General features: G+C 46.3%; 1 protein-coding gene across 1 annotated transcript in view; it reads left to right on the plus strand.

Moving 5' to 3' along the window:
* LOC116973727 (dynein heavy chain 8, axonemal-like) overlaps positions 1–14318 on the plus strand; it is a 622328-nt gene that overhangs the window by 534531 nt on the left and 73479 nt on the right. The window contains 1 exon segment of the mRNA XM_033022036.1: positions 10466–10637. Within this exon segment, the coding sequence (XP_032877927.1) occupies positions 10466–10637 (172 nt within the window).

The raw sequence follows: 14318 nt of genomic DNA on the forward strand, positions 1-14318 counted from the left end.
CTGACAATGACATCACAATGGGACCTCAGCTGCCAATCAACAGTGTTCAGCTCTTACATTGTGTAAGGCGACGTGAGAGAGGGGGAGGGGAAGAGAAGACATTTTATTTAAACATTGTGTTTAGTGGGGGAGTGCGAAAGGGGAGAGGTGAGGGAGGGAGACTGAGGGTAGGGAAAAGGTTAGGGAGGGAGAGGTGAAGGAGGGAGTGGAGGATGGGGATGAGGAGAGGGGAGAGAAGAGGGAGGGTGAAGACGAGGGGGAGGGAGTGTTTGAGCCGCGTCTGCGCAGTTGGGGGCTAGTGGTGACTGGTGGAATATTACGTTGAGGGAACGGGGTGTGTTGCATCACAATGGTAGCTCATTAAGCAGCAAATCTGTGATCGCTAATCTCATTTAAAAATCAAGATTTCTTGGGAGGAGGTTTTTCATTGTGGGGGGGGTAGAATAAAGGAGAGGTTTCATCTACTCAAAAAAATTGTGGTTTTCCTTGTGGGGGGGTGGGATGGGAGGGAGCTCCCCGTTTCATTGTGGTGGGATGGGATGAGGGGAGGTCCCCTTTTCACCACCACCCCCACGTGTATTTTTTTTTATTGTGGGGGGGGGATCGAATAGGGGAGAGGTTTTATTTACAATTTTTAAAAATCCAGAATTTTCCTTGCGGTTGCTGGCTGTCGCGGGTTTAGAGATTGATTTTTAAACTACTATAACTATTATTCAAGGCCTTTAAACCTAATAATAGCTTTTGCGACGGGGTCTTCCAGCGATTTTTCGTTAATAATTAACTAGGCTGAACATTTTCGATTGGAACAGCTTAGAGAAAATCGCGTTTTAAACCCGCCCCCTCTAAACGGCGCCAAAATCGCGCACACCCTCAGCAGCAGATCTTCAACGACGCTTCAGGTAGGCTTTGCAACATACCTACACAGAGCGCCAACGCCGCCCCCCCCCCCCCCCCCCCCACACCAAAAAAAGACAGAGACAGAGAGACACAGAGAGAGAGAGAGGCAGATAGACAGATAGAGTGAGAGACTGAGAGACAGAGAGAGAGAATGGAGGATAGGGGTAGGAAGAGGGATGGTGAGGTAATGGAGAGGGGGAAGAGGGAGGAGGGGAGGGTGGGGTGAGGAAGCAGAGGAGGGTGTGGGGAGGGAGGATAATGGAGGAGGGGAATAGGGGACTGAAGAGGGAGAGTGAGAAGCGTTCACATTTATTTTATATTTTACATTATTGGCATTTTAAACTTTAAAAACGCCAGCCGCTCCTGCGCATTAGGGGCTATGAGCGAGTGGTGGAATATTGCGTTGGGGGAACGGGGCCTAACGGGTCAGGGGGGTAGGGAGGGGAGAGGGGTTATGGAGGTTGCGAGGGAGTGACTGAGGGTAGGGAGTGACTGAGGGTAGGGGTGAGGGAGGGAGTAAAGGAGGGGAGAGAAGAGGGAGGGTGAAGGAGTGTTGGGGGATGAGGGGAAATGAGCAACGCCTGTGCAGTTGGGTGCTATGGGTGAGTGGTGGAATATTGCATTGGGGGAACGGGTTACGTTGGAGGAACGGGTAAGTAGTGGAAATGGGTTGCGTTGGGGGAACGAGTGAGTGTTGGATTATTGCATTGGGGGAACGGGGCCCTACGGGTCCCACGGGCTAGTTTATTTATAAAAAGCCCTGCAGGACTACTTAACTATATTTAAATCTATATTTAAAGGTCCAAAAATGCAATAGGGATTCAATGTCATATTAACAAAAATCACATTAATCCCTGGCAATGTAAGCGCTACAAAAATTCTAATGGCAATATTATGGCCGTAGAGATAATGCTCTCAAGGCCTTGCCCTGATAGCCATAAAACCCCGTGGGGACTGTGAATGGCTTTAGCGTATGCACTCACTGAGCTTCAGTGATAACAAAACAAGTCTTCCAGTCGTTGCATCTTGATTCATTGGCTTTTAATAAAGTAATACAAAGCAAAGACATAGTTCATCACACTCCGATCTCAATTGCTGTTCCATTATGTTATAAACTTGCTTTAAATCTATAATCCATAGCTCAGCACATGGTTCAGTGCACGATAAAACAGTGCCTGTGGTAAAAAACTGTAATACATCTCAGTCCCACAAGGTTTAAACTGCAACTAACCTGAAAAGCCCCTAGCTACACCGAAAGCCACATCCCTTCACATAAGCATGCTGATAACAATTAAAGGCAACTAGACAGAATTCATAAAATACTGATCACGGCTAAATGGCTCCAACAGGCAATAAAATCCAGAATCAAAAGCGACCCATAACTTATCAGCGTTCATTAAAGAATAATAAAGAATCAGCAGGAATCAGAATATTTTTTTTTAGGAATTTAATTATTTTGATATGTTAAGGTAACAACAAACTAAGAGCTATGCCACTGGACCTGTAAACCAGAGGCTTGGAATAATATACCAGATCAGTATGTCCAGCCCCTGGGGAATTTAAAATATTCATGAAATGTACCTCTGATAAATGTCTGGTCTCAGTACAATGACCATAAAAATCTCAGACTGTTTTAAACCACTGGTGAATATATAGTTGGCCATCAGAGAGCTGTACAACAATGACTGAGATATGCTGCTTATTACTGCTTAGAGAAGTGGAAAAAACAATTTTCTTCAGGAATAAAAATATTATCCACTCTTCCCTATGCATTTCTCCTGATATGTGCCAATATGTTGTGCCCTCTTGAAATGGCTTAGCCAGCTATTCACCAGTATTAAAAGCATCATCAAAATACAATGTTAAAAAAAAAACTGCCATTGGCTAAGGCTCAGGAAAAGGATCAATTGCCCAGATGATCTGCAACGCTCGTGTTCTGAGTGTCTAAGTTGGGAGAGCAGCTCTATCAGCTTGTCAAGCAAGTCCAACAAAGTCATACTCATAGGTTAAACCTTTCAGCCAATGCCCTGGACTCCTCCATCACATTCCTTGGGTACATTCCCAAGAGAGGTGACAGTACAATGCAGTTATGACGGATTAGCCATGCATGTCATCAATTTGGCTCCAGATTTCAACCAAATTTCTCAACACTGTGGGCGCAGCGATAGAGTTGCTGCCTTACAGTGCTTGCAGCACCGGAGACCTGGGTTCGATCCCGACTACGGGTGCAATCTGTATGGAGTTTTACCTTCTTCCCCTGACCAGGTGCGTTTTCTCTGAGATCTTCAGTTTTCTCCCACATCCAAAGACGTACAGGTTTGTAGGTTAATTGGCTTGGTATGTGTAGATTGTCCCTAGTGTGTGTAGCATAGTGTTTTTGGGCGGGATCGCTGTTCGGTGCAGACTCAATGGGCCGAAGGGCCCGTTTCCGCGCTGTATCTCTGCACTAAACTAAATCAGGCCAAACATAGTTTAGTAAACCTCACGCTGATTATTACCCACCATCCTCCCAGAGTTGATTAATCATTAATCCCCAATTTGAATACCACTTGGAAGAAAATGATGGATCGCAAGAACACAAAATACACTCTTGACTTTAATAATTTATTATTCATCACCAAACATGGTATTGTACGATACTTTCATGTGGCTGGTTGACCGATTCATAGAGTCAAATAGAATGGAAACAGGCCAATCAGCTGAACTCGTCCATATTGATCTAGATGCCCCAACTAAGTTAGTGAATGTACCCATTTCTGACTTTGGGATGACTTGACCTTCCAGAAACCAGTCCAGATAATAGCATTGCAAGTAGTACAGCTGTCTCAAAGCACCAGCAACAGGGTTCAGTTTTGATAACTGCTCTTGGTATGGATTTCACATATTTTCTCTTTGACTATGTGGAGTTTCCTCTGGGTGCTCCAAATTTCTCCCTCGTCATAATGATGTACTAGTTGTTGGGTTAATTGGCTTTTGTAAATTACCCCCAGTGTAGATGGATGGTAGAGTTGATGAGCATGTGAGAAGGAATATGTTATATTGTAGCGAGACCAAGTGGGTAGACCAAATGGTTTTATTAACAAAACGTTACTTGAACTACATGAGCACTTAGTCGAGAGAAAACGTTTTTTAAAGCTCTTGTCTTTGCGAAGAGCACTAGCTACTGAATAAAATTACTAACTTTAAAAACCCCGCGGAAAAACCCTGTCATGTGACAGTCCCGACTTCTGACGAGGGTTCTGCATGCACAGCTTAACCACTAGGTGCCACTACAATATTTGCCTTCATCGGTGGGGACATTGAGAATGTAAAGGTTGGCAAATTGTGATTCAGCAGTATAAAACTTTAGTTAGACCACAGTAGTAAGTGCCTAGCATGTACTGCCAGGGCGGATAGTGGAAGTAGATATGATAACAATGTTCAAGAACCATTTAGATAGGCTAATGAACAGGCAGAACAGAGGATATGGATCTCATGCAGGCAGATGGGATTAATTTAATTAGCCATCATGTTCAGCATGTACATCGTGGGCTTAAGGGTTCTGATCTTGTGGTTGAACGAAGGATGTGCTGGTCTATACGGTTCCAGACTGTGATAGAATACAAAATTTCAGCTGTTGATGGATTTGAACGTATCTTTGTCCAGGCTTCTGGTTCTATCACGAAAGTCCTGATGAGTCTGTTCAGTATTTTGCAGTTCTGCTCTCACTCACCCTTCCCCCAGATGGATCAAGATTAGAACTCCCCTGGTCCATACCTTTCACCCTACCAGTCTCCGCATCCAACACATCAATCTCTGACATTTACGTCACTTGCAACGTGATCCCACCACTCATCATATCTTCCTGTCGCCATCGCTTTCCACTTTCCATAGTGACCACTACCTCTTTGATTCGCTCATCCTTTCCCACCCGAATCATCTCCACTCCAGAACCTTTCCCTTGTAACCACAGAAAATGTAACACCTGCCCTACACCTCCTCCCTCACCGTCAGCCAGGGACCCTAGCAGCCTTTCCAGGTGAGACAGAGGTTCAAATGCATCTTGTCTATAGCATTTGGTGCAGTAAAGGGCATCCTTTACATTGGCACAACCAAGCGTAGACTAGGCTACCGTTTCACCGAACACTTGCGCTCGGTCTGCCACTGCCTGCTGGATATCTGTAAATACGCTCTTCTAAAGCTTACTCCCCTAGTCTAGTTCAGTAAAAAACACTGACTCAAGCACTGGACCAACTAAACTTTATTTTTAGAATGAACAACAAATTCTCCTATACGATACCTAAACCACCGTGGGTTCGATCCTTGTCTCTGCCTGGCCAAGCCGTTCAGCCTCATGCAAGCAGACACACTCCAGGACCTTTCCCTTGCAATCATGATGATAACCCTCATCATTAATGATAACCCAAAATACAATAACGACTGCTTCACTCTAACAAATATCCTAACAAAAGGATGCTAATGTATTTTCCCATAACTTCATCAAGCTTCCCGAGTTTTCGTGGGCGTGGCTTCATGATTCCCGCCTGATGAGTCGTCACCTCCCGTGTTTTCGTGGGCGCGAATCCCATCCATCAATCTTGATAGGGTACACAAAATTGCTGGGGAAACTCAGCGGGTGCAGCAGCATCTATGGAGCGAAGGAAATAGGCGACGTTTCGGGCCGAAACCCTTCTTCAGACTGATGGGGGGTGGGGGGAGGAAAGAAAGAAGGCAAAGGGGAGGAGGAGGAGGAGCCCGAGGGCGGGCGGATGGGAGGGTGGGAGGAGACAGTTAGAGGGTTAAGGAAGGGGAGGAGACAGCAAGGGCTAGCCAAATTGGGAGAATTCAATGTTAATGCCATAAGGACGCAAGGTCCCCAGACGGAATATGAGGTGCTGTTCCTCCAATTTCCGCTGTTGCTCACTCTGGCAATGGAGGAGACCCAGGACAGAGAGGTCGGATTGGGAATGGGAGGGGGAGTTGAAGTGCTGAGCCACCGGGAGGTCAGGTAGGTTATTGCGGACTGAGCGGAGGTGTTCGGCGAAACGATCGCCCAACCTACGCTTGGTCTCACCGATGTAAATCAGCTGACATCTAGAGCAGCGGATGCAGTAGATGAGGTTGGATGTAAATCAGCTGACATCTAGATCACTGACTTCATCCACTTCACCACCAACTTCCATCCGGCACTACAATACACCTGGACGATTTCCGACACTTCCCTACCATTCCTTGACCTCACCATCTCCATCGCAGGGGACAGACTCCTGACCGACATACATTACAAACCCACTGACTCACATGGCTATCTGGACTACACGTCTTCCCACCCTGCCCCCTGTAAAGACTCCATCCCCTACTCCCAATTCCTCCGCCTACGCCGCATCTGTTCCCAGGATGAGACATTTCATACCAGGGCATCGGAAATGTCCTCGTTCTTCAGGGAACGGGGATTCCCCTCCGCCACCATAGATGAGGCTCACACCAGGGTCTCATCCATACCCCGTAACACTGCTCTCTCTCCCCATCCCCGCACACGCAACAAGGGCAGAGTCCCTCTGGTCCTCACCTTTCACCCCACCAGCCGGCAAATACAACACATAATCCTCCGCCATTTCCGCCACCTCCAACGTGACCCCACCACTCGCCACATCTTCCCATTTCCCCCCATGCCTGCCTTCCGCAAAGACCGCTCCCTCCGCAACTCCCTCGTCAATTCTTCCCTTCCCTCCCGCACCACCCCCTCCCCGGGCACTCTCTCCGTTGCAACCGCAAGAAATGCAACACCTGTCCCTTCACCTCCCCCCTCGACTCCATTCAAGGTCCCAAGCAGTCGTTCCAGGTGCGACAAAGGTTCACCTGTATCTCCTGGTAAGACCAAGCGTAGGTTGGGCGATCGTTTCGCCGAACACCTCCGCTCAGTCCGCAATAACCTACCTGACCTCCCCGTGGCTCAGCACTTCAACTCCCCCTCCCATTCCCAATCCGACCTCTCTGTCCTGGGTCTCCTCCATTGCCAGAGTGAGCAACAGCGGAAATTGGAGGAACAGCACCTCATATTCCGTCTGGGGACCTTGCGTCCTTATGGCATTAACATTGAATTCTCCCAATTTGGCTAGCCCTTGCTGTCTCCTCCCCTTCCTTAACCCTCTAGCTGTCTCCTCCCACCCTCCCATCCGCCCGCTCTCGGGCTCCTCCTCCTCCTCCCCTTTTCCTTCTTTCTTTCCTCCCCCCACCCCCCATCAGTCTGAAGAAGGGTTTCGGCCCGAAACGTCGCCTATTTCCTTCGCTCCATAGATGCTGCTGCACCCGCTGAGTTTCCCCAGCAATTTTGTGTACCTTCGATATTCCAGCATCTGCAGTTCCCTTTTGAACATCAATCTTGATAGTTCATCTGTGTTTGATCCATAATAGAGTATAGAGTTCCTAAGAGAACCTGGGATGAAGTAAATTAGCAATCCCTACTTTCACTCATACTTTTACAGAGATGGAGATGTACCTATGCATTTCTTCCATCCACTTTTACTGCTGTTGGAGTCATTAGAAGAACCTGGTAAGGTTCCTCCCAACGAACTTCCAATCCTTTCCTCAACCAATTCTTTATAAGGACATAGTCTCCAGGTTTCACTTTAATGGGAGTTTCTAACAAAGGCATCTCGCTATAGGCTGCTTTTACTCTCCAATGTGAGTCCCTTAAGGCTCTAGTTAAAGCTAGAATGTAATCAGTCATCTCCGCAGTCATATGGTGGAATTTGATTATTTTCATTGCATTCTGGTTCCAAGGTATTTTCAAGGGTCTACCATAAACAATTTCAGCTGGGCTTAATCTAGATTTCCCTACAGGCGACTGAAATAGAGCTATTGTGAGTAATTTAATCCATCCAAGTCCAATCTCCGCCTTCAATTTGGCAAATTTAGTTTTAAAGGTCTGATTTGCCCTTTCTACAAGTCAGAGTGCGGTGACACACATACTGGATGAACATCACCCCATATTCCGCTTGGATAGTTTACAACCCAATTGTATGAACATTGCATTATCCAATTTTAGGTAAGAGCCCCTCCCCTCTCCCCCCCCCCCCTCACTTTGCTTTGACCCATACCCATCCTGGTGCATGCCTACTATCCATGATCTCACCCTTCCCTTCCTTGTACCCTTTCACCTCTGTACCTCCCTCTGGCTTTACATGCCATCACTTTTTTCATTCCTCTTCTCACCTTATATGACACCATCTTGTCTCTGATCTCTAATCTCTTATCTACCTGTCATCATTTTGTCTCCTTTTCATCTCTGGTCTTCTTTCACCCATCTGCCAATCAATATCTCCATCATCAGTATCCACATGTCACTTGCCAGGCTTGGACCCACCCCTCCACTTCTTTTCAAGCTTTCTATCCCCGACTGCAATGAGTCTTAGGCAGGTCCCAACTGGAAATGTCACCTATCCATTCCTCAAGATATACTGCCTGACCCAATGAGTTAGTCCAGCACTTTATATTACACAAGATTTCATTATGGGCAGTTCCTTTGTCTTCTGGATTCCTTGTCCAGTAACTTAGCCAATGCATTACCAAATGCATTCCTCACTTTCTTAATTGGGTATGACACAAATTCTTCCCTTACCCCATTTACATGAATTTCACTTGAGTTCCTCAATGTCAAAAGGTGCGTTGAGGCCACTTTCAATTCACCTTTGTAATTCAGCTCCAATATACATATTTGCATTGAAGTTCTGTTAAGGTCTGGAGTGAGTGATCTTCAGTCAGAATTATTTTTAATTGGTATATACAACTAGTTAATACTATCTACAACACTGCCCATAACTTTACTGGTAAACTGATGGAGAAGTCATTTTCTGGATTAGATATTGGATTCATCATGATTTTTGTGAATGGAACAAATCCCGATAATGTTCATGTTGCCAGGTAAATAAAGTAAGTACTAGACTAAGTGGGACCAGTTGGGTCCCAGCATCACATGGCAGGACTGGTCCCCCAACGCAATATTCCACCTCTCTACCAATTCCAATATTGGTGGCCAGTGGGGGGGGCTTTCTGGAGCGCTAGTATGGGTGTTGTGGGCTGAAGGAACTGATTTCCAGGGGGTTAGTATGGACATTGTGGGCCGAATGGATTCTTGGGCTGGCGGCTCAGTCACTCAAGCCTGTTGTGCTGGCAGCTTACTCACTCACGGCTGGTGGGCTGCCAGTTGATTCACGGCTATTCCTTGAAATTCCATTTCAAGCAGGGTGCAAGGCCACCAAATTCATGTGCAGTTTCTTACCACTTCAAACAGGGTGCAAGGCCACCAAATTCAAGTGAAGTTTCATACCATTTCAAGCACGGTGCAAGGCCACTAAAGACAGCGAGTCGTGACCTCTCCCTCCTCCATCTTGCAGAGACTGAGCCACGCCCACACTTCTGGGTTTTATAGTCCCTCCCACTCCCACCAGAAGGGGCGTGCCTTAATGGGGTGATTGACAGGAGAGAGAATCTCAACGCTAATAACTCTTATTTTTCATCGATGGGAAAAATCCTCGGCACCTGTTGAGCGGAGGGGGACCCTGAGTAAGATGGCCAAAAATCACAGCCGTACGTGGTAGCGATTTTTCTAAAATCAATATAAAGCGCAAACAGGAAGTGGTCAAGATTAGACTTTTAATTATATAGAAGGCAAGGCAACTTTAATTGGGCAAGGCAACTTTAATTAGGCAAGGCAACTTTAATTAGGCAAGGCAACTTTAATTAGGCAAGGCAACTTTAATTAGGCAACACAGCTTTAGCATTTCCAAACCAAAGGCAACACAGCTTTAGCATTTCCAAACTATATTTTCAAACCACATTAAGGGCACTGACAGGTCAGTAAAACTACTCGCTGTTTGGTTGACATGTGTTCAGTGTTATTCACTGCTCAGACTGAAAGACATGACCCTCTCGCTCTCCCCCATCTTGCAGAGATTGACTGAGGCACTCAACACTTTCAGGTTTTATAGTCCCTCCGGAAGGGGCGTGGCCTTCAGGAGATTGAATCTCAACATTTTATAAACACTAATAACTCTTTTATTTTTCATCAATGGGAAAAATCCTCTTGTCCTGCGCAGCGGAAGGGGACTCTGAGTAAGATAGCCAAAAATCACTGCCGTAAGTGACAGCGTTTTTTCTAAAATCAATATACAGAACAACAGGAAGTGGTCAAGAACAGACTTTTAATAATTACTAGACTAAGTGGGACCCGTTGGGTCCTAGCATCACACGGGAGGGCTGGTCACCAACGCAATATTCCAGCATTTTTTTTGCTCATGTTTCCAGCATCTTATGTCTCCTTAATATTATTAATTGATTGTTGTTTGACTCTGTCTTTAACATAATGTTCCCAACTAAGTTGTATTGTAAGATATTTTACATACCATTGCCATATCTTCTTCAGTTAACTAATTCAATTATAACAATAACACCAAAACTAATTTTTAACTTGTCAAAAAGTACTATGGATAATCTGCATTCTGTTTGGCAGTTATTTCTTTGTTATCTCTTGATGTTATCCTCTGTATTTGATTCTTCACCGACTGTTTCTTTTCATTACTTTATCTAGGCTAGTGGGTGATGTACTGTTGGCTACTGGATTTCTTTCATATAGTGGCCCCTTCAATCAAACTTTCAGAGATATACTCATTAAAGTAATCTGGGAAGTAGAGCTTCAGAAAAGGAAGATCCCATATACAGATGGAATAAACATCATAATGTTTCTGGTGGATCAGCCCACGGTGAGAATGTTCAGACTTTGTATTTGCTAACTTTAGTAATATATATATATATATATATAACTAAAACGCTCATCTTTTGTTTGTATGCTTGTGCGTGATATTCCAAAACCACGCCAAAACGGTACACGATAGCGCTACAATTTTTGGCCCACCTTACTCACCAATGTCCTGGGATGTGAAAGAACCAAGTTTTGTTCAAATTGATGGAATATTTTGCGTTATTGACATTTTAAACTTTTTTAAAATTCAACTTTCAAACCACTTTTCCACTTGCCCTGCCCATCAGCCGCCTTCGACGTCACAATGAAGTTACAGTGGGATCCTGAATCTCACTGACATAAAGAATCGCGATTTAAAAAAAATAAAACATTTTAATCAAATTCTTACATTTTCATTCACAATCACATCACAATGGGATCCTGAATCTCATTTACATCAAAAAATCGCAATGTTAAAAAAAACTCCATTTGAATCAAAATTTCCCGTTTTCATTAACAGCTAACATTGTGACTAGGTTATTTTAAAGAAAAAATGTGATTTTCATTGAGAATTTTTTTTTTTTTAAATAGTGATTTTTATTGTGGGGGGGGTGGGATAGGGGGAGGTGAGGAGTGGGGGAACAGGGGGTTAAAGGGAGAGAAGGGTGTATGGAGGGGAGAGGGAGGGGAAAGTGGGGGAGGTGAGGAAGGGGGAGTGGGGGAGTTAGGGAGTGGGGGATAGAAGGAGAGGAAGAGTGGGGGAAGTGACGAGGGAGAGTGAAGGAGTGGGATAGTGGAGGTGAGTGGGGGAGCAGGTTGATAGTGGGAGCGGAGGTGGGTGGGGGGGGAGAGGGGTTATGGAGGGAGGGAGTGACTGAGGGTCAGGGAGAGGGAGGGAATGGGGGAGGGGAGTAGGAGAGGGGAAAGAAGAGGGAGGGTGAAGAGGAGGGGTAGGGAGTTCTGGGGGATGAGGGGGCTAGGGGTAGGAAGAGGGATGGCGAGGCGCAGTTGAGGGAGGGTGGCCGTGACTTGCATCACAACGGGGATCTCTTGCTTCACAATGGGAACCACTCAGCCGCACCAGCGTAATTGGGGGCTATGGGTCAGTGGTGGAATATTGCCTTGGAGACGGGGCACAACGGGTCCGGACATGTATATATATATATATATTACACAAGACCAGGTGCGGACATGTGGTCTAGTAGATATATATACTAGACTAAGTGGAACACGTTAGGTCCCTGTCACACGGGAGGCCTGGTCTCCCAATGCAACCCGTTCCCCCAATGTAATATTCCACCACTAACCCATAGCCCCCAACTGTGCAGGCGCGGCTCATTTCCCCTCATCCCCGGCACTCTCTCCCCTTCCTCATCACGCTCCCTCTTCTTTCCCTCTCCTCCTCCCCTCCCCAATCCGTCCCTCACCTCTCCCTCTCCTTTACCCTACCCTCAGTCACTCCCTCCCTCCTTCCATAACTCCTCTCCCCTCCCTACCTCCCTCCTATCCAGATTGGACCAGTTTGCATCATGTGTGCGTCTTACTGGACGTCTGGATATCTGGACTTTCAGAAGGCTTTCGACAAGGTCCCACATAAGAGATTAGTATACAAACTTAAAGCACACGGTATTGGGGGTTCAGTATTGATGTGGATAGAGAACTGGCTGGCAGACAGGAAGCAAAGAGTAGGAGTAAACGGGCCCTTTTCACAATGGCAGGCAGTGACTAGTGGGGTACCGCAAGGCTCAGTGCTGGGACCCCAGCTATTTACGATATATATTAATGATTTGAACGAGGGAATTGAATGCAACATCTCCAAGTTTGCGGATGACACGAAGCTGGGGGGCAGTGTTAGCTGTGTGGAGGATGCTAGGAGGCTGCAAGATGACTTGGATAGGCTGGGTGAGTGGGCAAATGCTTGGCAGATGCAGTATAATGTGGATAAATGTGAGGTTATCCACTTTGGTGGCAAAAACAGGAAAGTAGACTATTATCTGAATGGTGGCCGATTAGGAAAGGGGGAGATGCAATGAGACCTGGGTGTCATGGTACACCAGTCATTAAAAGTAAGAATGCAGGTGCAGCAGGCAGTGAAGAAGGCGAATGGTATGTTAGCATTCATAGCAAAAGGATTCGAGTATAGGAGCAGGAAGGTTCTACTGCAGTTGTACAGGGTCTTGGTGAGACCACACCTGGAGTATTGCGTACAGTTTTGGTCTCCTAATCTGAGGAAAGACATTCTTGCCATAGAGGGAGTGCAGAGAAGGTTCACCAGACTGATTCCTGGGCTGTCAGGACTTTCATATGAAGAAAGACTGGATAGACTCGGTTTGTACTCGCTAGAATTTAGAAGATTGAGGGGGGATCTTATAGAAACTTACAAAATTCTTAAGGGGTTGGACAGGCTAGATGCAGGAAGATTGTTCCCGATGTTGGGGAAGTCCAGAACAAGGGGTCACTGTTTAAGGATAAGGGGGAAATCTTTTAGGACCGAGATGAGAAAAACATTTTTCACACAGAGAGTGGTGAATCTCTGGAATTCTCTGCCACAGAAGGTAGTTGAGGCCAGTTAATTGGCTATATTTAAGAGGGAGTTAGATGTGGCCCTTGAGGCTAAAGGGATCAGGGGGTATGGAGAGAAGGCAGGTACAGGATACTGAGTTGGATGATCAGCCATGATTATGTCGAATGGCGGTGCAGGCTCAAAGGGCCGAATGGCCTACTCCTGCACCTATTTTCTGTTTCTATGTTTACTCAAACTCCGCACAAACTGTCTCTCCCTCCCCCTCTGCCCACTCCGGCTCAGCCACCAATTAGACTGTCCCCGTTCTGCCCGACCGCCCGCTGTTGCCGTTCGGCCAATCTCCGCTCTGCCCACCCGTGTACCTGCTCGCTGCTGCCGCCGGGCCAGGCTAGGCTGCAGGGGGGATGGAGTTGGTGTTCGTCATGGTGGGCACCACGAGTTTCAATGAGCTGAAGGAGAAGATCTCTTCCGAGAGGGCCGTAAGGGTGAATTACCGCAGCGGCGGCGGAGGAGACGGACGGCCATTCACCCGGGGGGACGGGTAGACCGGACCGACATTGCTGCAGAGACCCCACTAGTCACTGCCCGCCATTGTGAAAAGGACCCGTTTACTCCTACTCTTTGCTTCCTGTTTGCCAGCCAGTTATCTATCCACATCAATACTGAACCCCCAATGCCGTGTGCTTTAAGTTTGTATACTAATCTCTTATGTGGGACCTTGTCGAAAGCCTTCTGGAAGTCCAGATACACCACATCCACTGGTTCTCCCCTATCCACGCTACTAGTTACATCCTCGAAAAATTCTATAAGATTCGTCAGACATGATTTACCTTTTGTAAATCCATGCTGACTTTGTCCAATGATTTCACCACTTTCCAAATGTGCTGCTATCCCATCTTTAATAACTGACTCTAGCAGTTTCCCCACTACCGATGTTAGACTAACTGGTCTGTAATTCCCCATTTTCTCTCTCCCTCCCTTCTTAAAAAGTGGGGTTACGTTTGCTACCCGCCAATCCTCAGGAACTACTCCAGAATCTAAAGAGTTTTGAAAGATTATTACTAATGCATCCACTATTTCTGGAGCTACTTCCTTAAGTACTCTGGGATGCAGCCTATTTGGCCCTGGGGATTTATCGGCCTTTAATCCATTCAATTTACCCAACACCACTTCCCGGCT

Source organism: Amblyraja radiata, chromosome 5 (genome assembly GCF_010909765.2).
Source record: "Amblyraja radiata isolate CabotCenter1 chromosome 5, sAmbRad1.1.pri, whole genome shotgun sequence".
Classification (NCBI taxonomy): domain Eukaryota; kingdom Metazoa; phylum Chordata; class Chondrichthyes; order Rajiformes; family Rajidae; genus Amblyraja; species Amblyraja radiata.